This window comes from Micropterus dolomieu, linkage group LG21 (assembly GCF_021292245.1).
Source record: "Micropterus dolomieu isolate WLL.071019.BEF.003 ecotype Adirondacks linkage group LG21, ASM2129224v1, whole genome shotgun sequence".
In the NCBI taxonomy this organism is placed as follows: Eukaryota; Metazoa; Chordata; class Actinopteri; order Centrarchiformes; family Centrarchidae; genus Micropterus; species Micropterus dolomieu.
This window is the reverse complement of record NC_060170.1, coordinates 26,674,981-26,701,088: the sequence shown is the minus strand read 5'-3', so window position 1 is coordinate 26,701,088 and position 26,108 is coordinate 26,674,981. Positions and strand designations below refer to the sequence as shown.

The window sequence follows — 26,108 nt, the reverse complement described above, 5'->3', positions numbered from 1 at the left end:
CCCCCCCCCCCCCCCCCCCCCCCCCCCCCCCCCCCCCCCCCCCCCCCCCCCCCCCCTCCTCTAACCCTTTTACACTGACTGTATTTGTGGGTCTCATTGCTAACGAGAGTCAGAATTTGTCTGTGCTCAGGACCTGTACAACATATTTATGTGTAGGTCAACGCTTCAAAGATGAGAGCCTTTCAACCCAAAGGTTATACATGCATGCATTTGCATTCAATAACACCGTGCCAGACAGACATCCAAGACGAGACTGTTAGATATTATATATATATTTTTCCCCCCGCTGCCCTTTTTTGACACATGCCCTAGTGTTTGAGCAGAGAGCAAATTACTATACAAGACTATAAGCATGAAATATGGCCAGTTCAAAGGCTTTATGATGGATCAATATTTCACACATTTATATTCATATGTTCTTACCTCAATCCTCACTTTTTTTTCATGCAAGCCCACTTCACTGTCTGTATTACCATACGTATGCAGGCTGTGATGATACTGTTCATCCATCAGAGTGCTTTAGATAGTGTACTTTTTTATCATTGGCAGTCAGTTGTGTGCTGAATGCCAAATGCCCTTCATTCAACAGTGGGAACTCGGCCTCCTGTCAGAACCTGGAACTGAGCTTTCCTTGTTTGGGTGGGCCATTTTAACCTAGTTGCTGGCTCTCTATTATAGCAACAGAAGTGCCTTTTCTGTATTCACTCTTCACCGAAGCCCTCACCTCCATGTTCACTTCTCCGCTTGTCTGTCTACTCCAAATTCTGCGCACACAAACACAGCACAGCACTTAAAAACTTTATACAATCTCTTTCACCTTGCTGCAATAGTCCTGGTGGGATTCCAGGCTTTGATCCGAGCTAGTTAAGGTTTCTGTCTGACTTCAACGTGGAAGCATGTGTGTGGTTTGTTTTTGTGTGACTGCGCATGTGAGGGAGACTGTCTGTTCAGTATGTGTGTGTTTGGGTTCATGCCAACACTGTATGTGCATCAGATGCTTCTCTGGGGCCTCTCCATTACCATGGTAATGCTGGGTGTTGTGCTTGCCTCTGCTTTCTCTCTCTCAAAGCTAAGCTCCTAATGACTACATGCAGTCAGATATTGACTTAATTGTCCAAACGGACATTGTTCCCAGGCCTTTTAACCTCACTGGAAGCTTTTAAGGAGAAAATTGTGTAAAGAGATTGTGTGATTGTCAATTGTGTACACACGCTGGAGCCCTGATCTGACAGAATGTCGAACTTCCCAGTCAGCCTCCATAGTAAGTCATATAATAGAGTGTGTGATTCTAGGAGCAGATAATACACTCAGGTTTTCTGATGTGTGGTGATTTTTTCCCCACTCCATGTGACCTGACTTGGTAGCTCCAGGGAATATGGGAAATTTATGATGTATGAGTAAGCACATTGTGAGCAATGTACAATCCTGAATCAAATTCCTCGTATGTGTACACATACCTGGCAAATAAATCTGATTCTGATTCTGAAATTTGCTTTGTTTTAATGTTTTTTAAGAATCTGCCTGACTCATAACTCACTTGTATAGATGTGTAAATTTGGAGGTGAACTGACAAACATATGTGACTCCTTGGCATATACCTGATCATCTTTCACCGTTCTCAATATGATGTCAAGAGGAAACACATGAGGTAGTATAGGCAGTGGTGTCAAGGTGTGCTGTGTGTGTCTTGTTCTCTGCAGTAAAAGGCACATGGTGCTTTTTAAAGAGCATGCAGAATACATACTACACAGATTATTACACTAAAGTATAGGCATGCTATGCATTTATTTTGTCCATGACTTGGCAACTAGCACTACACCATCCTAACGCACACATTAACGTTTCCTGTCATCAACTTCCAATAAGTTCAAACTGACTTAGTCTAGTGGCATGCTTATGTAATTGTTTCATTAGATGAAGAATGAAGTATCCGTATACTAAACCATGCTGATTGACACAATGCTGTCATTGTAATAATTAAAAACATTAAAGATTTAAAGACCCAGACGCTTATCTGTGCCTCAGCAAGCACACACACTCAACCATTTTAAAGCCCCTGGATCAGCCAGTCTCCCAGCCCCTGGAGAGCGAAAGGTGTAGGCAGCCCTGTCCCCATGGGCCTCTCACCAGGACAAATGTGGATAAAAGAGATAAGTTTTGCTTGTTGCTCTGGCTGGTTATAGAATAAGATGTAGGTCTTTTACATTGCTGAAACAGCTCTCTCTCCATTCCTCACTCTCACCTTTGCCTGACCTTTTATTTTTCTTTCCTCTCAGCACGTCTGACTTCCCACCTCTTCCTTCTGTATGTACTGTAACATTTCTGTTTGAATGTGGTTAACATGATTCATGCTGTTATAAAATTAGACAAGTGCTGATATATCCTCAGAAGTAAAGGTTTTATTTGACCTGATACCAATTAGGCATGTTCAGCAGCAAAGTTTATGTGGAGGGTATGTCTTTAGACATCTGTATTCTACATTTGCACTGATGTTTGCTTTTCAGCTTGCACAATGTTAGAGAAAAATGCATGTGTAACACTCACTTGCTCAGTCTTGAATCCTTGTCATTCTGATGTCTCCTCACAAATGTTCCATTATTTATATCTAATGAGGTCTCTTTCTGATGTTTTTTTTCTGTTTTTCCTCTTACTGACAGATTTTCCCTCTGTTATTGAGATCATCTTGTCTTGTCTTTGCTTTCTCTATTCCCTCAGTTCTGTGGAGCAATCATGACTGAGCTGGATTCTTTACTACCCTTGGCTGCAGCGTGCAGGGACAGCTCTCTCCTGGAGGTGCGATCCAGCTTTGTGGAGGCGTGTGGCAGGGCAGCGTTTGCCATGCTGGACCGTTTGCAGAATAGGGCCCTGGAGGTACCATCCTCTGCACCCATGACGAACCTGCCTGCTCTGCTGGCCACTTGCATTTATGTGCACCAACGACTGGAGCACTATCATGCCAGGCTGAAAGATTCAAATTTTACTGCAGTTAAAGTGTAAGGAGATGTATGGAGTGCATGTGTGTGTGCATTGGTGGGTGTTATGGTGTGGGAATTATTAGGCAAGTGAGTCTTTTGACCATATTATCATTTTTATGCATATTTTCCAACTCCAAGCTTTATAAAGTAGAATGCTTGTTGGATTTAAGAATATCAGGTGATGTGTATTTGTGTAATGAGGGAAGGTGTGGCCTAAGAATGCACTCTTTGCGCCCCAGTTTACTATTGGCAACAAAACGTTTGATTGTTTGCTAGTAATGCCACAAAAGTTTAGCTAATTCAAGAGTGTTCCATCCATCTGAAAGGCATTTTACAATTTTTGACAGTGTCAGTTAAATCTCTTTCCTTGATCCATTTTACCTGAGGCAATGAAGCTGCCTAATAATTATTATTATATAATTATCTTCTTAGACCACACCCTCCGTCGTTACACAGCATCTGATATGCTTAAATCCAATATGCATTCAGCTTTATACAGCTTGGAGTTGGAAAGTATGCGTAAAAATGATGATATGGTCAAAAGACTCACTTGCCTAATAAATGTGTACACAGTGTCTCGACTGCTATACATTTATGTGTGTGTGTGTGTGTTTTACTGTGTTTTAGTGTGTAAATCCGTCTATCCATCCATCCAGCATCCATTGAAATAAAATTCAAAAGATTGAATCTAAAAAATTCAACAATGATGAAATGAATGAAAATCCACAGATAGTGACTGTAGAGGGCACCAGGTCAGACAGGCAACAAACTTCAGTAGCTACCAAATTCTGATGTTGAATGTAGTTATGACATATCAAAACAACAGCACCCATCACAGATGCTGTGTCCAGTTTGGTTCAAAACCCGAACCCTCTCACAGCTGCTACATTCCTGTACCCTGCACCAATGCTTAGCTTGTTTTTAACATTACCCATTGTTCGTTGTATTTGACATCACTCAGTCATTTCAAAACTTAATTTATCAACAGTAACCTAACCAGACAGCTTACAGCCTGCTCAACAGACAATAAACTGAATTGCATTACAAACAATTGTACCTCTGACTGAATCCGTATATATCACATCTCACTCCATCTACGCTGTGCACAATGTCATATGATGTTTGACTCCTGTCCATATCATACCAGATATTTATCAAGCAAAGACGAGGGAAGAGATCCCTGCTTTCAAAATGCATGAGCCTTATAAAAAGAAAACAGAATAAACTTTTTTGAAAGATTTTTTTAATTTCAAGAAAACTTGAGATTAAAGGGAGGGGACCAGAGAGTTAAAAAAAAAAAAAAAGAGTAGAAATGATTGACAAGAGGTAATGACACCCATATTGTGTCTACATCTGGCAAGTCTTTATGCCCAGTAATACCCCCTTAACCTCTGCTCTCCCCAGATCCCCTCTAAAGGCATCCTTGGTGCCCTCAGTGCTCTTGTTTTCCCACCTCTGGCCCTGTGCACCCCTCCACCTGCACTTGCACTGTGCCCCCTCCGGTCATAAAGCACTTTCCTCTCTCTACACCCTCCAGTCCCCCTGGTTTTAAGCCCCTGTTAAACTCTTGCCTCTCTCTGGAAAGTATCAAGGCAGGCAGATTTAAAGGATATGAAATGTCACATTGAACTTTTAGAATAAATCATCAGTTCTTTCATCTTATCATTTCACCTCATATTTGTATGATAGCTCCCTAAATATACAGTAGTCAATTATGCACCTGGATTACAAGATTGTGCCTTATATTTGACTCTTGACCCCAGTGGTCCCTTTCTTTTGCCTTAATATACCATATGTGTTATAGATTGTGTATTTTCTATCATTGCCTTTTAATGGTTTGTTCCACTCCTCCAGGCCCCTGACCCTGCTGCCAATGCAGAAGTACCAAGACACTGTGCAGGCCTTGAGAGACCAGCTGACTAGCTATTGTGTCCAGGTTTGTTCCACCTGCATTCTTCAAGACGCTGAGAGTCACCACTGGGCTGACCCCAAACCCTTCTACGAGGTAAAGTGTATTTACATTTCCCTTATATCTATCTGGTTTAATTTAATAAAAATAAATTGCCACACCATGTTAAAATCTTATAGATAAAATATATTTAATTGTCTTCTCAAACTCTGAGTTTAAGTTTCTGACATTTAAGATGTATCAGTAGAGCCTATTTGAGTTTTACTTATTTACCCCCAAATCATAAATATAGTAATACATAAAACATCTGGTGTTCATTTCATTCCTTTCATTGTATAAAGTGGAAATTCTAATGCCACGTGTCTTAGTAGGCTTTTTCTGTAGATTTTGAGGAACTCTAGGAATTATACTCTGGAGCTTTCTCGCTTCTTCTTTTCATTCCCACAATACACCTTTACCTCCCACTCTCCCTCTTCTAACCAAGCCTTCTACTCTGAGCTCCCTGAGAACATCTGTGGCTTCCATGCTGCCCTGGGGGCTCCAGGGATTCAGTTGTCTGAAGTCTGCAGTCTACACTGGGACTGTCTGGAAACAGCATAGGGCCCCTGAAACTCCCCTACCTTTATGCCCTTAAACCAATCTAAACCTCCCCCTCTCTCTTACTTTACTCTGCTTTTGCCTTTTTTTCTCTTTGTTCCTCCCTCCTTCCCTGGGTCACTGGTGTCAGACAGACCTGCTGTGCGCAGGTGTGTGCTTTTGTTTAAGCAAGTCTGTGTGCATCTGTACAGATGAATGCACGGGTGGGTGTGCAGCAGCGCATGTGGATGTGCGTTTCATTTGGTGTGTATGGATGTATCTATATTTTCATGTCTCTTGTAGATGTGTAGTTGTATGCATCAGGTTTCCATCTCCTGGATCCCCAACCCTGTGTATTGGCTATTTCACAGCTCAGTGCAACTCCAGAGAGACCCTTCGTCTCCAGCTTGGGATTTTCTTTTCTTTTGCTATTTTACATTGATACTGACGCATGAATAGTTGTTGGCAGAGAAATATTTAATATCCTATAATAACAGCACATGAGGTCAGTTAAGGTGATCAAAAGAAGTTTAGAGCATGGCCTTGGCTACTGTCCTTGTCAGGATTTTGCCTGTCTTTCCAAGCCAAATGTTAAATTTCATTTGAGGGAAAAAAAAGCCGTTTTGAGTTTCCAAGTTTATTCTATCCTCAGTTCCCTGTCCAAGATTCAGCCCTCACTGTTGCCAGGCTGACATTCTTAATAGTAATTTGTTCATAGTTGACCTGGTTGGTTAAATAAAGTTTGACTTGAATGAGTGGATAAAACAGTCCAACCATACATGTAGTTGTGGCCGCTCTTGGTTTGGATCCAACATTTGTGTCTGCATTTGCTCTGCTAAGTCCACAGGCGGAGGATAGCGGCGTAATCCCGGACATAGAGTTCGGTCACGCTCCCCATCAACCACCGATCCCTAAATGACTGGCTCCAGGGAGGAGAGGAAGGAGAGAAGTGAAAAATGAGATAGATGAGGTGAAGTGGGAAGAAAAGGAGAAGGGACTGACGGGCATGATGGGTTGAAGATGGGAGGAAGTTGGGAAGTTGGATGCATCAGTATCTCCGCCACACACGCACACCATCCGCTGGAGTTTATTGTTGGAGGTTAAACATGAGGAGTTTGGGCAAGTAGAGGTAGAAGAGGGAGGTTTAATGAATGAATTCCTCCACATCCTGTCCGAAAAAGCTATGCCAGGATGCCAGGATAAAAATCTATTTTTCTCCATCTGTCCACCCCCGTCGGTCTGTCTTTCTCTCGTCTCACTTACCTTTGCTCACTTTATTCAGAGACATTCGATTTTCCCCTTCTCTCTTTTTCTGTTTGTACGTGTGAGCGCGTGTGTGTGCTTGTTGTGATGTGTTCTCCAGTTCAGCACTTTAAAGCAGCCTAAAATCCCAGTGGGGGAAGAAACCCAGGTGCAGAGTGCAGGTGGCGTGACCACTGAGACATCCTGGTGTTGACAGATGTGGCATTGTCTCTTTCTTTCTTCTCCTTCATGTTTTCTCTCTCTTCCTCTATATAATTTTTTTCATCTCCTACTCCTCTTGGTTGTTTCTGTTTGTACTTTACTGTCTATATCCATATCACTATATATCTTCATCTGTAAACCCCCCCCCCCCCCCCCCCCCCCCCCCCCCCCCCCCCCCCCCCCCCCCTTCCCATCCACCACTTTCTTCCACAGGGTGAGCGCTGTTCCTTCTCTGTGCAGATGTGGTTCTACTTCTTGTGTGGGCTCCGTAGCGACCTGTGGGCGGTCCTTCCGGCAGAGTTGGCCAAGGAGTTGCTTGGCCAGGTGCTGTCAGAGACTTTACAGCTGTTGGTGCAAAGATATGCTAGGGCTCGTCCTTCATACAAGAGACACCTGCAAATCAGGTACTCTACCATATACCATACTGGCATATTTTGAAAGCCATCTGATTTTTTTGTAATATTTTTACTGGGGAAACTATTTTATATCTCTAACAACTGCTTAATGACAACAATTGGATATACAGACCTTATATATACAGGCCTTTCTAGGTATGTAATTGACTGGCCAGCCAAAACAGGAATTCCTGTCTGGAACAGTTTTTAATTGAATTTCTGAAAATGTACATACAAGTATCAATTTGATAAAATTAAATTAGATATAGGGTGATACAAGATTTTATCCTTACTGCAGAGTAAACAAACAATGATATGATAGTTTAGAAAACAATCTCACCACAGCTTTAGGACTTCTTGTTCATTTTGGCTTAACAGCTGAGGTTCAGTGTTTGCTCTTGACCTTGGAAACAGCAGTTGAGAAAACAATCTTAACCTCAGCTTTTAAGCCAACAGGGACAAGAGGGGCTTAAAGTGCTAACATCTACACATACCCAAGCTTCAACTGCTGATCATGTAATCGGATCATAAGCTCAAGAACAGCTACCAAATGGACCTTGTAGTTTTCTCGAGGTCAAGAATGACCTTTGACCCCCCCAACCAGGAATGATATTTATTTTATGTGTGTACCTCTATGAGTAATTACGCTTCTATGTTACAAACGCCACAATTCTCCCCTTACCTTTCTCACGCATTGTTATGGCCAACATGAATGTATACTTTAGTATACACTGTATGATGAATATAGACTTGATTATACACCTCTTAATAGCTGTATGATGACAATGAACTGGTTAAATTGTGACAGACAGTAAGAGGTGACAAAGATAAAGTGCATTACACATGTGTAGCACCGCAGGATGTCAACACGAATCCTGGTTTATGTTGCTAGTGTGCTTGATTCTGGAGAGACAATTGTAAAGTGTAAGGCTAGCCTAAACAGATGGCTTTTCAGAGCTTCCCCAAGTTACCTATGTGTATAGGACTCTGGGTACTCTTATGCTACCTTACCTCTCCTGTATCAGTCCATCCCCTGTGTGTGTCTAATAAAGATTTAGGCCATGGGAAGAACAACGATAAGGAGATGAGAGATGATGAGCAGCTCTCCCCAACCAATTGAGGAAACAGATTTAGGAGTATTTAAATGTGAAAGCATTGACTTTTATAGTGAAATCCAAAGCCTGCAGTAGACTTAACTTTCCAACAATAAAATCACCAGGAGGCTCTGATATCTGACTGGCTGTGCAAAAAGGCGTTTATGTCATGATGTAATGGTGCATGTCAGCTTTTGAAGACAGGGATGTTTGCTTTCAGGGTCTTAACATGATAGTGCCTTTCTCTTTCTCTCTCTTTATGTTTTCTCACATATTCCCTCACATCTTTTCTGTTTTCATCTATACATTTGCCTTTTTTGTTTCCTTACACTGTGTCTAAGGTGTGACATTACGGCTGTGTTGCTCTATGTGGAGCAGCTTATGTGGAGTGTGTGTGAACGTCCTGAGGCCTTGGTGCACTCCAGTCCTTCCTCAGCCATTGCCATAATAGCGGGCAGATCAGACTGGCCATACCAAATCCACAGCCTGTGTGAGCAACTCCTGACAGTCCTCGTCATTGCCACAGCACCCCTGTCTTTACTGTGTAGGTTGGTATCCACAGTATGTTTTTGTTATTCAACCTTAAGTTAAAGTAAAATATGACCTTGGTACACCAAATGTTTGTGATGTTAATATGAAACTAGTTCACAGAGGTAGTTACATGGCTATAGCCATTAACTCTCGGATTGTGTGTCCTAATTGACCATAGACACAGGAGGATGTATTTGGTTTTATGATATCACTACCTGAAAAATCATGTTGTTATTGTTTTTGTAAACTGATGTATTTATCAAAATTGCCTTATGTGATCTCAATTCCTCCAGGATATGTATGATTAATCCTGCGAAAGAGACCGCGCCACAGCAGCCTGACAGCCCCGTTGTCCGCTGGCTAAATGCTATTGACCCTGACCTCTTCACAGAGCAGGCCATGAGGTATGTAAAATACATCATACCATCCATCTCCCATCATACAGTGGGTACACATATGCAAACTCACATATATGCACACTCTGGTATGCTAAAGCATCACATACACCTCCACCCACTGTATAGAGAACCATATGTGTGTGTGTGAAGTTACAGCTGCATACTGTATGTGAGGATATATAACCAGACTTACCCGTTGCTCAGGGCTTCAAGCTAGAGGTGCTCTGGTAATATAACACAGATGCAAGCTGAGACAGAAAAAAGAAAAGATATAAACTACTGTTGCAGCTGACACTGATTTTGTTTATGTTGATGGTTGCTGAGGGCTTTACACATGAGGCGTCAACAGAGTACACTGTGGTGTACTGTATATGTGCTTGTGTATGCGTGAATGTGTACATGCATGCGTATGTGTGTATACATGTGTGTCCAGTTACTGTTGTGACCTCCACAGTGCAGTCAATCACTCTCCCCCCTCACCCCTGATTCCACCCTCCTCCCCTCTCATCTCCCCTGCAGCCAGAGGTGATGTCATTGTGTGCTGATGGAGCACAAATCAAACTAACCCCCGCTCTCCTGCTCCTAAGTATTGGAGAGCTGAAATTAGTTTATTTTTATGACCTCTTTATTTCTTTGCTCCCACCTCCTGCCTGCATGCAGAGGCGCCAGGGGGCCTGCCAGTGGCCCTGGGCCAGATCCACAGGTCCTCATCCAGGACCCGGCCTCTGTGGCCAGATCTCTCCCCAGCCCATTAAAATAAAACCCATTGTTATGGTTATTAAATAAAACAATAATAAAATCACAAAGCACATAAATAAATCATCCAGCATTACAGGCTATAAAAAAGGCATCTGAAGTTATGTTTTCTGGCCTTATGTGTGTTTCTGTATTTGCACACATTCATGCTCTGTATTTTGCTTTTTGCTTTTGGCCATACAGTCCCCTCTAAAAGTATTGGAACGGTAAGGCAAATTCCTTTGTTTTTTTTGTTCACTAAAGACATTTGGGTTTAAGATGAGTGTGAGATAAGAGTTCAGAATTTCAGCTTTTATTTCCTGGTATCCACATCTAGATGTGTTAACCAACGACATATCACCGTTTATATTAGATCACAGCATTCTTAGGTGAGAAAAAGTAATGGAACAAATAATCTTAAAATAAATAACATTTAATATTTGGTGGCGTAACCTTTGCTTGCAATAACTGCCTCAAGCCTGCGACCCATCGACATCACCAAACTGTTGCTTTCTTCATTTGTGATGCTATTCCAGGCTTTTACCGCAGCTTCTTTCAGTTCTTGTTTGTTTCGGGGTGTTTCTCCCTTCAGTCTCCTCTTAAGGAGGTGAAATGCAGCTCTATTGGGTTAAAGTCAGCTGATTGACTTGACCAGTCTAAAACCTTCCACTTTTCCCCCTGATGAAGTCCTTTGTTTTGTTGGCAGTGTGCTTTGCGTCATTGTCCTGCTGCATGATAAACTTCCTCCCGATTAGTTTCAATGCATTTCTCCGTAAATTGGCAGACAAAATGTTTCTGTACACTTCTGAATTCATTCTGCTGCTACCATCATCAGTTACATCATCAATAAATATTAATGAGCCTGTTCCAGAAGCAGCCATGCACGTCCAAGCCATAACATTACCTCCACCATGCTTCACATGCTTCCTTTCCATCACTTTGCTAGAGATTAATCTTGGTCTCATCAGTCCATAAGATTGTGTTCCATAACTTTTGCGGCTCATCTCTGTACTTCTTTGCAAATTTCAATCTGGGCTTCCCATTCTTCCTGCTGATGAGCGGTTTGCATCTTGTGGTGTGGCCTCTATATTTCTGCTCTCTGAGTCTTCTTCGAACAGTGGATAGTGATACCTTCACCCCTGCACTGTGGAGGTCATTGGTGATGTCACTTACTGATTTTTGGGGTTTTCTTCACAGCTCTCATGATATTTCATCAACTACTGTTGTTTTCCTTGGCCAACCTGTTCGTTGTCTGTTGCTCAGTACACCAGTAGTTTCTTTCTTTTTCAGGACAATCCAAATTGTTGTGCTTGCTATGCCCAATGTTGGTCCAATGGCTCTGGTCGATTTTCCTTCTTTTTTCAGCTTGACAATGGCTTGCTTTTCTCCCATAGACAGCTCTCTGGTCTTCATGTTGGTTTATCCTCTTTATCAGTAGGTTTGAACCAAGGATGAAAACTTAGACTAGTCATGCAGAGCTATTTAATGTTTGAACAATCAACCTAAAGGGCAACACCTGAGCAACAAGAAACATCTGTTGACTGACAAGTTCCAATAGTTTTGCTCACTTGAAAAATGGTTCAAACAAACATATGATATGTTGTTGGTCATTCAATGAGTTGTTTAACACATCTAAATGTGAATACCAGGAAATAAAGGCTGAAATTCTGAACTCTTGTCTCATACTCTTCTTTTGATCTTAAACCCAAATGTCTTTAGTTAACAACAAAAACAAAAAAATTTGCCTTACCGTTCCAATACTTTTGGAGGGGACTTTACAGTATACTCCGTGAGATACATGGAAAACAATTACCATTATTCATGATGACCAAGAAATAACAATAACGACAAATAAGATATATAATTCTGAAAACACATTATCCTGGTAAATGGACACTGATCCTCTTGTCAATCAAATATCTGCTTTATTTCTAACATCCTATTCACCAAGGTCCATATACTTATAAAGTCAGTGGATTTGGCAGGTAAAGAAAAACAAAGACAAAAAACAGACAGAAACACACCATAAAAGTAAATAACAGGGTCAATTAAAAGAATATGGAGTAAAAGAAATTAAATGAAATAGAGTATCAATGACATTCAGTCCAGCAGATACATTTCAATATATATTTTTGTCAATTAGAATTATACTGCATCTGGATAAAAATGACAAGCAACAACAAAGATTTGAGGAGACTGTGAGTATCCATAATGCAGTGTCTGCATTCAGAGCTGCATGTGTGCAGGAGATAATCAGATTTACTGGCTTTGCAGTCTCTTCATCCAGATTCAGATAACAAAGTGGGCGATGGGACCTGAACAGGACTAATCACAGACAAAAAAAATCACTGCATACAATTTATAGCACATACAAACTAGACAGGGCAGCTTATTGTCTTTATTTAGAATTATTTTCTAAAACACACATGTTCTGTGTTTTCCTTTCACAGTGAAATGGATACCACAATGTTTCACAAGAGAGCGCTATACATACTGTATGTGACATCTGTAGGTAAGACAGTCGATTTTAAGGACAATATACAGTAAGAGGGTTTTCCAACCGTCTTCACCGACTGTCATCCTTCCCTCCATCTTTGCCACCCAAGAATCCCAGTGCCTGGGGCGCAGTTTAGCTCAGCTGGTAAAGCGTAACCCCCAGGTACAAGGCTTCAAGGCAGTCCTTACAGCAGTGGCACAGGTTTGAATCTCAGTGCTCTTCTTATCCTTCTAACCATCACCGCTTCCAGTGTTTATACACCTAACTCTAAGGAGGATGAGCCACAACTTCCAGTGAAACAGTACCCTGGACTGATTTGTTTGTGCTGTGTCAAATCAGTGCCATGTTATCATCCACTGTGACCAAAGTGAGGAGGGAAAGGAATCCTACTACCAAACATTTTCACTCTGTGCTTGGATAAACCAGGGATGTAAGTGAACATATATAATCTACCATTTAAACAGAATATATACCGTATGTTCACTGTGAAAACCAAAAGTAATCGTAATCCTGAGCTATATTGTTCACCTATTATGATAATCTGCCCTGTTTTCTGAAGCACAGCCACAATGAGGCTGTGTCATAGACAAGGCTGACAACGAGGATACAAGTTGATAAAAGACTGAGCTCTCTCAGTGTTTGCACACGTCTCATCAGTTCAAGATGGAGTTGTGTTCCAACACTAGCAAGCGAGCAAGTACAAATATCTGTATCTCACATAATGACTTTAGACTAATGGCAATACAGACATGGGGTATTTTGTCAATGACAAAATACCACCGTGGTCAAAATGAGCATCACAACAATAAAAACCTACAAAAATGATCCTGACAAAGCTTCCCCCACCACCACCTTTTTCACAGATGAAGAAAAAATGCAAGGAACTTAGAAAGATTATTCTGGCAAAACCTTTTTCCACATGTTCTTAAGTCATAAACAACTTAGGTCAGATTTAGAAATTGGATCACAAGAAATGCCACCCCCCCCACTTGCCTCTCAGGGTTTCAGTAGATATGTGTCATTAACAATATTAAATACAAAAGCATAAAATCTGCTTTGTTTTGAGTAAAAACCACTGATGTGAACTGCCAGCAAGCTTTGATGTGAGAGTGGCAAAATATGCACCGGTCTGCGGGGAAAAGATATCCACCTCTTCACATTTGTACAACCTCAGACACCCTCGTGCACACCAGCGGAGATGCAAGTAACACACTCTCACACTGATGCACCCTTTTACACACTATTGCCCTTGACATATCACTGCAGGAGAGCTGCCGCAAGGGGACACGGATGACAGGATAAGTAGAAAAGGAAGGAGGGAAAAGGGGGAATCTCTTTCTCTGTCCATCTCTCTCTTCTTCTGTGTCCCACCGGGTCGATATTCCCCAGACACACATCAGTGGCTCAGAGTCTGTGCATTCCACAGTGCCAGTTTTATGGTGCCATAAACACAGACAGGCTGAGAAGTATGAAATGGAAAAGGTTGGTGCTGCTGTACGTGGGTGGTGGCTGAATATGAGTGAGCGTGGGTACAGCACAGAGGAGTGATTGCAGAGGTGCTTTCTTGAAAATCACCCACCGTAGGCATATATGACACTTACATCACATGTTTTAAAATATTTCCCACAGTTGGGGGCAAGTCCATAAAGAAAGAAAGTGATTGTATGTCCCACATAAGGGCTGGTGGGTGGACAGGTCAATAAGCAATGGGTATTATACTTTAAGATCAATATGCTTTAGAAGAATGAATCATGGTTGGAGAGAATGCCTGAAACCTGTTGGGGTTCAGGACGGTAGGTTCGATGGATTGGTGCACTCTGGATGCTTGTCCACCTTAAAGGCAGAAGGCTGTGAAATGGAAGTGCTGAGTAAGGGGACTCCAGGTATAAGGCGCACATGTGTCACTCCCTGTAAATAAGTGCCGCAGGTACTGAAGTGCAGCCATTGACAAAAAGCATTTTTCTGTCTTCTGTTAAAGTAAACACCTGCAGTGCAGTTTTGCAAAGTTAGAAAAGAGTTTCTGAATACACCTTGCTGGAATTCAACACTCAGCTTTCAGAAATTCAACAAACTATATCCTGAAATTCACATCTGTTCTTTCAGCTTTGTACATGGTGATTTCTGAAATTAAAAGCCAAGTCAAAAACACCCCTAACCGGCCTGCTGGTCAGGAAACAATTGTGTGAGCTGCAATAAAATATATCTTATCTTCAAACAGGCTTACAACTAAAGATGTTTTTATTGGTCAGACATCAAAAACACACACAAGCTCACTTTTGAGGAATAGGGGGGGAGGGAACCGAACATTCAGGATTTCCCTGAATTTTGACATATAAGACATGATTTACTTCCTAATCCTCCTTTCTGGAGCAACCCTCTGGGCACACAGACTGCTGGGTGAGTAGGTGGGTAAGAAATAGCAAAGGACATAAAGAGATACTGAGAGGTTCCCATCAAAGTGTAAATCTATTCATCTTCTATGATGCTATTAAAACCAACCACTCAACACTGTAATAGTAGCTGGGAGTAGAAAAAAAAATGTGTTTGAGAGAGGACCCAGCGGTGCACTCAGCAGGTAAATTTGCCTTGGGTGTGGCACATAGGGAGATCTAAAAGTCCCTGATAGATTTGTTTTTGATAGCTGCTCTCCATCTTCCTGACAGACAGTTGAAAACATAATCCACCACACACTCATCTCTACTGAACAGTTAATAGGCAGTGGCCATAAAAAAATACTGTTCATTATCTCTGTCTGCCAGTAAGCCAAAGTACCATGCCAGACACCTGAGAAGGCAACAACAGTATGCTTAAAAGCACAATCTGTGATCTAAATGTAAACAGCCCCCTCTACCAATACCTTCTATCACTTTTTGAAGGGTCATTGAATACAAGGGTTAACACAAACACAATATTTGTTAGACTTTAAGCAAAGATACATTTTAAATTGTGATTGATTAAGGAACACAGAGTGCGGATCCTCCAGCTGCTTCCCTTGTGACGCCTTGTGTGATTGTGCACAATAACTTGATGAACAAAAGGTAAAAAGTAACAGAAGCATCTACATGTTATAAACCCAAGACACCTTTGAACCTTGACAATGCAAGACATATTAGTGCAAGCAAATGATTTGGGATAGCTAGCAGTAGAAGGTTCTACATTACAAAGTAATACTAACTACTAGCATGCTAATACATTCAACAGATTACACCTTAAGTAAATCCTGAGATTCTCTGTTATGCTCATGAATTAACCAGAGTGATCAACTATGTTTCACCAGTCCAGGATGTTTGGGTCAAAAGGTTTGAACACAAACAGGCCTACAAGTGTATTCCCACATTGCAAATGTAGCTATATACATTATCATATTTTAATGAAGCATGTGTTGATTAAGTGTAGACACTTCTGCCCCATCCATATCATACCAGCCATGGGAGGCAGTGTGTATCCATTCACACCACACGCACTTTTCTAGTGCTCTTTTGTCTTTGATCTGCATTAGCTTTTACTTTTATTGATACACAGTAGACTAAATCCACTTGTGCTACTCATTTACCAAATTCAGTCTGATCTTCAAAAACATTAATTTGCTCTTCAGTTTGTTGTTTTGTTGTGCAAAGAAAATGTATTTGATAGACCTGGTAACATGAATGGAAATACATTATTTGCTAAAGTAATGAAAGTAGACACCATTTGACATTGTTAAATGACCTGACAAACATTTCTTAAGAGAATGTTGTGACTCCAACCACTATAAATGAGTTGTTTGAGTTTCAATACACTCCACATTAAGGATAGATATAACAACAGCAATATATAAATATGTAGCACTGTAGAATAGTATGTAGTATAGATTGCATTTAATGTATGTGGGATTGCCAATTCCATCTTTTTACTCTAACAAACTTTTCTCTTTATTTGTGAAATCTAATGTTATTTGTAAAATGTTCTCATTTAAAAATTAACTTTTGAAAGACTTTTGCTAAGTGATCTTTTGGAGGGTTTTTAAATAATATGCAGTCAAGTCAGCTACAAGTCCATTTAGGATTCAGTTTATTAGGAATGAATACTTCAAAATGATCAGTTCCGGCAATTGAAGCATGAAGTCATTACAGGGGTCGGCCGAAAATGCAGTAAAATTAATCAAACTGTAATGCTTTCATTGAAATGCTTGTGCTGCTCTGGGAGTAAGCAACAGCCAAAGGGCATGCAAGTATAACTCCAAATTCTCCAGACAAACCCCTGAGGAATAATAGAGTGCCTGTGCATGTGTAATTCATGTCTGAGGCATTTATTGAACACAGATGCACACTCACGCACACAAGTGGTTACTCCATTGACAAAAGCACCACTACTTCCTCTCTCATTTTTCAACACTAACTCACTATCCTCCTCACGCACATACGAGCATGTGAGTGCAAAGAACTGATGTATTTGGTCGTTACCACTAGAGCCCAACCAATTTATCGGCCGATATGAGCTAATTGCATTTAAAAATCGGTATCAGCGTTTATAACAGTCGATTAATGATGAGTAAAAAAAGAAAGGGAGAGACAGAGCTTTCACTCATGTCATGGTTGTTACATAGTTTGCCCACCAGAGGGTGATCTGCAACTTCCCTGTTCAAAACACTGCAGCACCACAAAACAAAACAAACAGCTGATAGGGTTCTACCGAGCGGAACGAACAACAGAGTGAAGGAGCAGCTCAAGAAATATGCGCCAGCATTGTGACCGCAGATGCAATGACAGCGGCACATTAAGCACCCTTTTTCAAGAACAAGAAAGAGACGGCCATATTTAAACATTTTCACATAATTCAGCATTCAAGAGTTCTTAAAAATACAGTAAAAATCTCATCTTGTTCTCGTAAACCCAATATCGTGTATCAACTCATCAGCTAAGTGTCTCATCACACGCCTAATGGATATGGCTTATGGGGTCAATTATCCAAATCATTTTCAAAATCAAAATACTGGCTTATAAATCATCTCATTTTTACTTTAATGTAAGACATGGGGCCTTTAGCTTGTATAAGAAATTTCTGGAAAAACAAAAGGGTGAGTCCTGTCGGCCTGAGGAGTGAGTGCAGACACTTGAGATATATGTATGCTGGGGAGAGAGGCTTCTGTTGCAGTTAAAGGGCATAATAGGAGGACACGGTCATGTTAAACCTTATCAAAAAACAGTCTACAACACTTGATACACTATCTTGGTCCAGGATTTTTTAATTACCGAATGAAAGGTGCTTGTTAGTGACTGCAGGATGAAAGGGTGGAGCAGGGTCATGATTAACTGAACATTTCTAAAATAAAAAAGCTCTTTTGTCATATGGCTTCACTATGATGTGTGGACCAATCAATTATTCTGCTTCCCCATTTTCATCAATCTTTTGATACTCATTACACATTCATGATCAATAACTTTCTGTGTCAGTACAGGGCAGACAAACGGTTCTGAATTATTAACAGATAATATATGGGCAGGTAATTACATTTCTACAGAGGATGTTCTAAATATAAGTATTGTACTCCATGACACAAAAGATTAACTCACTGTTTTGGATATTACAGTAGGCTACTGCTGTAATTGCCTACATGGTATGTTTGTTCTTTTACAATTACTCTATTAAATAGTTAAAAATACAAAAACGAAGAATACACATCTCAAATGTATGAAAATGTGAACGATACCAGTACCAATGCCACACACACTAAATCCAACTGAGCATTAGATAAAAACTGATGAGATATGATTTGATCTGGAGTAATGCATTGAAGCTCTGAGACTTACTGATTATATTTTAAGTACTGAAACATAATTAATATGGATGACAAACTGCCTGCTGATAGCATTAAAAGCCATCAATAATGAATAATCTCAATGTGAAATCAGTGATGTTTCAGCTCACCAAAATTAAGTTGATTCTATGAAAGAAAATGGACTGCCACAGACAATAGAAAACACAGTAAGTACTTTAAGATTCAGTTTGTGTACAATAATGTACGATGAGTGATCAGCAATACAAGATATTGTTTGTTTATACACTGGTTTGCGATAATGGCATATAGAGCAAGAGTATGTGGGGGGCAATTTCTAGTTGGTTATTGCTTAGTTAACCATTTTGATTCTACTTCACTCTCCACCTTAATTTAGTGTTTTCTCACTACTTGAATCTGCTCACCTTGGTTTTCCCTTCAGTTCTCTTTCCCCCCACAGTTTCACACATCAAAGTGTTTCCCACATACAGATTTTATTTGGTCAGTCAATAGTGAACAGTAAACACACCGTTGCGCAAATGTCAAGCTGGTTTCGATAGGCTACGTTATTAACAATCCTCCACATGAGGCGCACCTGCTGCTGTAAAAATGGCAATATTCTCTTCCATAGCTCCTGTCTCTGAGCTATCCTATCATGAAATAAAGGCAAAAAAGCCCAAAAAATATATCTTTTTTTAAAAAAAGTCTCAAAGAGTTTAGGAATCCCGCAGGTTGTGTACAGCATACAGAGTAACACAACCCCTCCCCCTCCGGTCAGTGCGAGTCAGTCACCTGTGTGATGGATGGCCGAAGTAGAGGAACCCCTGAACATTTTCCCCATGGGACAGATATGATATCCCATCTAAGGGCGCACCACCCGTCACTCTTCGCTAAATTCAACACTATCTTGAAACATTTGCAACAAGCTTGGAGAGTTAGCGTGTTTAGCTCTGGTGAAATAAATACTATCCTCTTCCTACAAAGGCAGATAACATGTCTAACTAGCTAACATTAGCTAGTTTTACCCCTCACATTACAGAGCGTGGAAGAGCAGAGTTTTTTGCGATTTAGTGTCTTTGGTGTCTTTTCTGCTGTTTGTCTGTTGTACAGAGAGAGACTCTGCACAACAGATGGGTGTGTGTGTGTGTGTGTGAGAGTGTGAGAGAGAGAGAGAGAGAGAGAGACACTTGCGCGCTCTCTCTCTCTCAACACTGAAATAATAATAATTAGTTTTGTAGCATTATTATTCTTAACAGTAGTATAAGTTGCTGCTTAAAAATAAAATATATTGTATTCAATGGAAAATAGTTGATGTTTTTTTACTCATACATTTAAAAAAATAACATTTTGTTATTGAGTCTGTTTTGTTTACCATACCATGTCGGTTTACCATTCCATGCCAACAACATTTATATTTGTATGCACAATTGAAGCAGCATAGAAGTAGCTCAAGCGGATAACAAAGACATACAGAATTTGTCTCACCGTGGGAAAGAAGTCCCTGACTATCACTTAAAGGTTCAGTGTGTAAGTTTTAGTGACATCTAGTGGTGAGGATTGCGAATTGCACCCCCTCTCCCCTATCCAAGCGAGTAGTATAGCTACGGTGCCTGAGACAGGACAAAGATGTCATCTACGAGATAGCAGAGAGTTGCCAGGAAAGGAAATCAGGTTTCTTTAGATAGATATGTTAAGAAATGTTATTTACTTAATTATTCAGTACAACCATATGTTTTTTTAATATTATTATTACTTGTTCATTAATAAACAACAGCCAAATCAAGAAATTAAGTGCTACATGATGTCTCATACTCCTGTAATACAGTATTTTACAACTTGGGAGGGTTGGCTGGACTAACATACCAAAGTAAATGAAGAACATCACATTTTGGAACTATCACATGCTTCAAGTATGACCACTGACAGATCACAGGACAATGTAAGCCTCACTGTTTCTGCACCACAGTCCATTATCCATCGTCGACCGCCTATCCTGCGTACAGGGTCGCGCGGGGCTGGAGCCAATCCCAGCTGCCATTGGGCGAAACGCGGGGTACACCCTGGACAGGTCGCCAATCCATCGCAGGGCCACACATAGACAAACAACCAGTCACACTTCTACCTAAGGACAATTTTAGGGTCACCAGTCAACCTAGGCCGCATGTCTTTGGACAGTGGGAGGAAGCTGGAGCACCCGGAGGGAACCCACGCAGACACAGGGAGAACATGCAAACTCCACACACAAAGGCCGGGGCAACCGTTTGAACCCGCAACCTTCTCGCTGTGAGACCACAGCGCTATCCACCGGACCACTGTGCCGACCTACAGTCCATTATAAACCACATAATACATGAAGTTTACAAAGGCATTGGCTGGTGAGGATCAAGGCTCCTCTCACTTTGCTTAATTAGATAAGCATGCAAATCTTACCAAAATGTCTTTTTTAATTTTTTAAAATACAACAGAAATACAAAGTAGTACTGATGGCCATAATTTCAGCTTGTGGTAAACGGTGCAACATTTTTAACAGCCATTTAGCATGTGAAAGTACAAATTACACATTTGTGTGCATAGTGGGGAAGCAATATCTAAAAAAAAAAAAACCCGGTTTTTTAATGCAAATTCGGAAAGTATTCATTATTGATCACTTGATAGGCACGCGGTCTTGTTACATATCACCATTCGCAGCAAAAAGAAATACATGTTTTCCACCAGGGCAGTAAAATGTGAAGTTTAGCTGCTGATCTGAGCTTCCCTGCTGTTACTGTTTTATTGCCAATAATATTCATCATCTGTTTGTCTCAGGAAGGTATGGGTACATTTCTGTCCACGTAATAAAACCAAAACAGAGCGCTGGAGAGAGAGATTAACTACATAAAACTAATCTAACAACATATTTTTTCTACCAGCGCAGTAGAGGTTTAGCTGTCTGATTTGAGCTTCCAGCTGTAAGCTACATTTTATTGCCAATTAGTGATCAGCTGATTGTCTCACAAAGGTAACAAAACCAAAACAGAGCGCTGGAAAGAGAGTAACTACATGAAATTAACCCAATCAGCCTACCTATTATACATCACAAGCCAAAGCCAGCGCTGGAGAATAAACCAATCCAACTAACCTTACATGATTTTTCTACCAGGGCAGTAAAAGTTTAGCTGGCTGATGCTTCCATGCTCTAAGCTAACGTTACGGTTTTTATGACGGTTTACATCTGATCACAGGCTGGAGAATAAGTAGGCGACATGAAATTAATGCAACTACATATTTCACACCAATGACAGGGGAAACACCTCACCTCTCTCTGTGATTATGGCCAGCTTCAAGCTAAAGCTATCAACAGCTTTAATTTGCATCGCTAAAGACTGACAAACCTAAGTTAATTACCTGTCCAGCAGAAAACAGACAACTTCAGCACCGCTTTGAAACATCTGTCCCACATTATAGCTTTCCATCTTGGAAAATCCACAACATCATGATTTCTGCTGTCAGCTGTCTGTATCTGTCCGGACTCCTCTGGCTTCATGGTATAAAGATCCACAGGCTGTCAGCTCTCGTGCTAAATAACATGTGTGTGCTCCTTCATTTGTCCAAATGTCACTTCTCTTCTTACTTCTAATAAACCAGAAGAGTACTCAGAGACTGTAAATTATTATTCTTCCCTCTTCTTCTTCTATGTATATATTTAATGTACTGATGGGCGTCTAAACTGCCAGAATTATACAAGCAGAAGAAGAACGCCGTGATGACGAAACGCGCTCTGTAGCGCTGTTCGTTGTCGGCTATGGTAGAAACATGACGACAAAATATAGCGACGTCCATAGAAGGTTGTGCCCGCGGTTATGTAGATAAAAAAGGCTCATTCTAAGGTAATAAAAACATAATGGTTCATTATGTAAGGTCTTTATACAGCACTGAAAACATAGTTATAGATATTATATTGTATTTCTGTCAATAGATCCTCAGAAATATTACACACTGAACCTTTAAAAGACAAAACTGAATATAACTAAGATACTAACAGTAGCATCATATTATAACCTCAGTGTTAACCTTGAAATTATATGGTTAATCCAAAAATGTCTAAACTCTTGGCACTCACTGCTTCACTGATTAACAGAGGACCTATTCAGAGCTGGCCATCAGGTTGCCTGTCAAAAAGGCTGTTATATAGAACCACACAATAGAAAGTTCACTGATGTGAGAACAGGAGAGGAGAGAAATGTAGTAAAGCTGCACATAAAACCCTCAGTCATGCTCGAGCTACAAATCTGGAGTGGCCTTTTCATTGAAGGCGCTCTGTGAGGCTGTAAATGTGAGTGTATGTGTGTGTGGGTTCCTGGCCAATGTGTAGTGCCGGGACTGATGGATGGTTGCAGATCTGGTCTTTCCCAATACCCAGAATGCAATCTTCTCAAGAGGATGTATTGAGTAAGGCTGCAAAGACAAGAAACTCCACCATGGGATGCTGACCGATGGGTTGAGAGGCTGCCTCATTACAATTACACACAATTACACACGTGCATGCCTCTGCCTCTTGCAGCTTTATGATGAGGAGTTTCTTTTCCTGTCCTCCGTTGACATTTACCCACAATGAACCACTAGTGTGCAACTAAAATGCAAAGTGTGAGATACCACAACAGTAAGATATTATGCTTAATACAGCTGAGTTGAATGAGCAGACAATTGCACAGCATGTGGGAGAACAAAATGGGAGGTGAGAAAGCAATGAAAGGGGGCTTGAAATAAAACAAGAGACAACATGCCAACAGTAGTGTCAAGCTCTGGCTCTCTCACTGTTTTCACATCTTAAAAAACGGTTGTGCCGCAGACGAGATAATTAGCCTCGCTGTAGTCTCATTGGTTTTTAGCTGTACTTTACAGAGACTGTAGAGTATGATGGACACAGAAAGTGCCAGGAAATGCAAATAAAGCATACAATCATCTAGTTAGTCATTACTTAGTCTCAGATGGACAAAATTATAGTAGTTTCTAGTACGGATAGGAATCGGGCTATTGGTGAACATAACATATATTAACATATATAATATTGGTTGCACTAGTTTATAGGCAAATTGCATTTAATTTAACAATTCACAAAATTCTTTTACATTTTAATTCTGGAGAAATATGTTGACGAGCCTCATTCACATGTGTAAATTTCTCTACAAGTCTGAATGGCCCAAAGTCTCCTTTTAAGCCACTTACACACCTACTGTTAGTCTGTTTGATTCACTATAGATTTGACAATCCAAAAAGCAGATAACCCCAACCCATGCTCCATTTAAAGCAAATTTCTAAAATTGCGTATTTCATGTTGCTAAACAACCAAATCAGGGATGAATGGAGGATAACAAAGGTAAAAATAGAGAAGAAGAAAAAGCTGCAAGGTGAGAGGAATCAAGAAGCTGAGGAATAACAGCAAGTGGGTAAAAGATGATGAGGTGATGATTACCCAGAGGAGGGGAGACAATTAGCAGCTTGTGATATACAACTGATGATAGGATACACCCACAACATACAGTACATTTGAATTATGTCAGTATTTTCCAGTGTTAACCTTAGACAAATGCCTGTTAATTAAAAAATCTGATTCAGTTTTGAAAGAAAAATTACCTCAGTCTGGTAAATATAAAAAATATATATATATCAAGAATCACACTTTAAGCACCAAAATTTCAGTTACCACTCCTAATGAGATGGTTGATCTAAAAAACTAATTAGTTTATAACAGAGATGTTGTACACAAAGAAGTTATAAAGACGGTAATGTCTGTTGCAAGAAATGTGCATCAGAAGTCTACTCCCCCTAGTTTCTGAGCCTAGAGAGATGGATATCAGCACAGGTAACCCAAAGCGCCATTCAACCATCAGCTTTAAAAACAGTTTGAAACGTAATGTCTTACAAAAATAATAAGAGTAAAATCAATGCAGATCTCTACCAGTGGCTGGTATAGCTTACAGTGCATCACGTTTCAACATGCAGCCAGTTAGTTATTTAATAAGTATTTCTGATTCTGATTCAGAAATAGCTGATTAGTTTTATTGCAAAACTAACGTTACATTACTCGTTACAACAAATAAGTAATCTGAGTACTACAACATGTTACTTTGTAGCAGGTTACCCCCAACACTGTTGAGCATACAGTCATTTATGTGCACAAAAAAAAATATTAGGCTGATAGGTGCAGTAGTATGGCAAGATTAGCTGCAGACAGGTACACGCACAAATGCATGATCCCCTCCTGGCTTACACTAAACACAAAAATTACCCAGACACACACACACAATTCAGACGAAAGGTTCATATTAAGCACTGACAAATGCATCTTCACAAGTCTCTAGTGTCAGAGATGAATTGCTAATTTCTGCATATTATTATGTAATGAGCTCATTAAACATCACATCATAAAGTAACTGAAATTCTTTAGCTTTATAAAACTGAATCTTAAAAAAGGTGGAATAAAAAAAACACCAACATCTGCTGGTAAATTTAATACAAGTCAAAGCTTTTAGTTTCAGATTAGACACACAGTCTCGCTACTGAGGAGATGAGCATTACCCTCACCATCAAAGTGGACATTAACTTTGTGGTTTCATCCTCTCTGATTGCTTGAAAGGCATTTCAATTTGTGTAAAGATCTAGCTGATACTTGGTGGACAGATACTGTAGCTGTAATGTCATTATGTGTGTTGATTTTGAAGTAGCACCTGGGGAGGCCTTTAAAACATAAAAGCAGGCCGCACCAAGAGTCAACCTCCTCTATGACCAGATTTTTTATGTTTTTTAATGTTATTTTCTTGTAATGGTGCGCGAGCTTAACATCCAAGACTTTGAGGTTGGTTTGTAAACAGTAATGAATTCACATGCTGTTTTCTCTCTGTGTACATTTAAGTTAAAAGACATTAAATGTTTGTGGAATTTGCATCCTCTACATCCAAGCTTCACCATGTTTCTCCAGGGGTAGTACAGAGGGCAGCGTGTTTTCATCTGAGATCACCTACAAAGCTTCCCATTAGCAGCTCGTCATATATGACACCTAACACAGGTTGGGGCCCTGGGGACACAACAGGGTCTTGCCCATATAGGATAAGGTCAAATGTAAAGCCATTTGCTGGTGTGGAACAATAAACACAGAAAGGAAAATGAGTTACTCAAAGACTGCTTTAGTAGTAGTTACATAAATGGCTATCATCAAGTTGCTATCACCGTTCCTCATTCAGTGCTTTTAATGTCTCTCTTCCCGCATTTTAAATTTAATACAATATTATCAGAAGCAGGTGTAAAAGGAACAGCAACAGGAATAGAAGGAAAACCACATCATCAGGTTAGACACCTCTTCTGTACAAGCTGTACCTTGTTATAACAATTGTGACATTTCATGTCTACTTAATTCATCCATATCCAATGCAGATTTTTGTTTTATTAATAATAAACCATTTCAGTATTGGCTGTCTCTCCTGGCAACAAATTGTGAAATGGTTTGACTGAGAGACTTATGACAATGCCAGCAAGTTATTGTAGTTTCATCTCAAAAGCTCCCAAATGGCTCCAGGAAAGTGAGCGAGGGGTATCTCCTTACTCCTATCAGGCAGCTTTGCACCGTCTTCTCAGGATGAGGAAAATCATTCCTTGGAGGTCTGTGTACTGTGATGGTTCAGTTAGATAACAACCAACATCTGTGCATCATATGGAGACAAACCGCACCAAAACACTTCCACTTTAACTAAAAGATAACTGGTAAGGAAGTAAGGGAAGACAAAGGATACCGTTCATGTAAAA

At 40.3% G+C, this 26,108-nt stretch overlaps 1 protein-coding gene across 4 annotated transcripts in view; it reads left to right on the top strand.

The window, feature by feature from the left end:
* kiaa0825 (KIAA0825 ortholog) overlaps positions 1 to 26,108 on the top strand; it is a 222,358-nt gene that overhangs the window by 28,394 nt on the left and 167,856 nt on the right. For 3 of the 4 annotated variants that reach the window (XR_006822563.1, XM_046035532.1, XM_046035533.1), the window contains exons 10-14: positions 2,716 to 2,993; positions 4,830 to 4,980; positions 7,138 to 7,328; positions 8,755 to 8,961; positions 9,238 to 9,348. Coding sequence is in view for 3 of the 4 variants with exons in the window: in XM_046035532.1 (XP_045891488.1) it covers positions 2,716 to 2,993; positions 4,830 to 4,980; positions 7,138 to 7,328; positions 8,755 to 8,961; positions 9,238 to 9,348 (938 nt within the window). In the remaining variant the exon portion in view is untranslated. The remainder of the gene's footprint in view (positions 1 to 2,715; positions 2,994 to 4,829; positions 4,981 to 7,137; positions 7,329 to 8,754; positions 8,962 to 9,237; positions 9,349 to 26,108) is intronic. The other variant, XM_046035535.1, reaches the window with a different exon arrangement.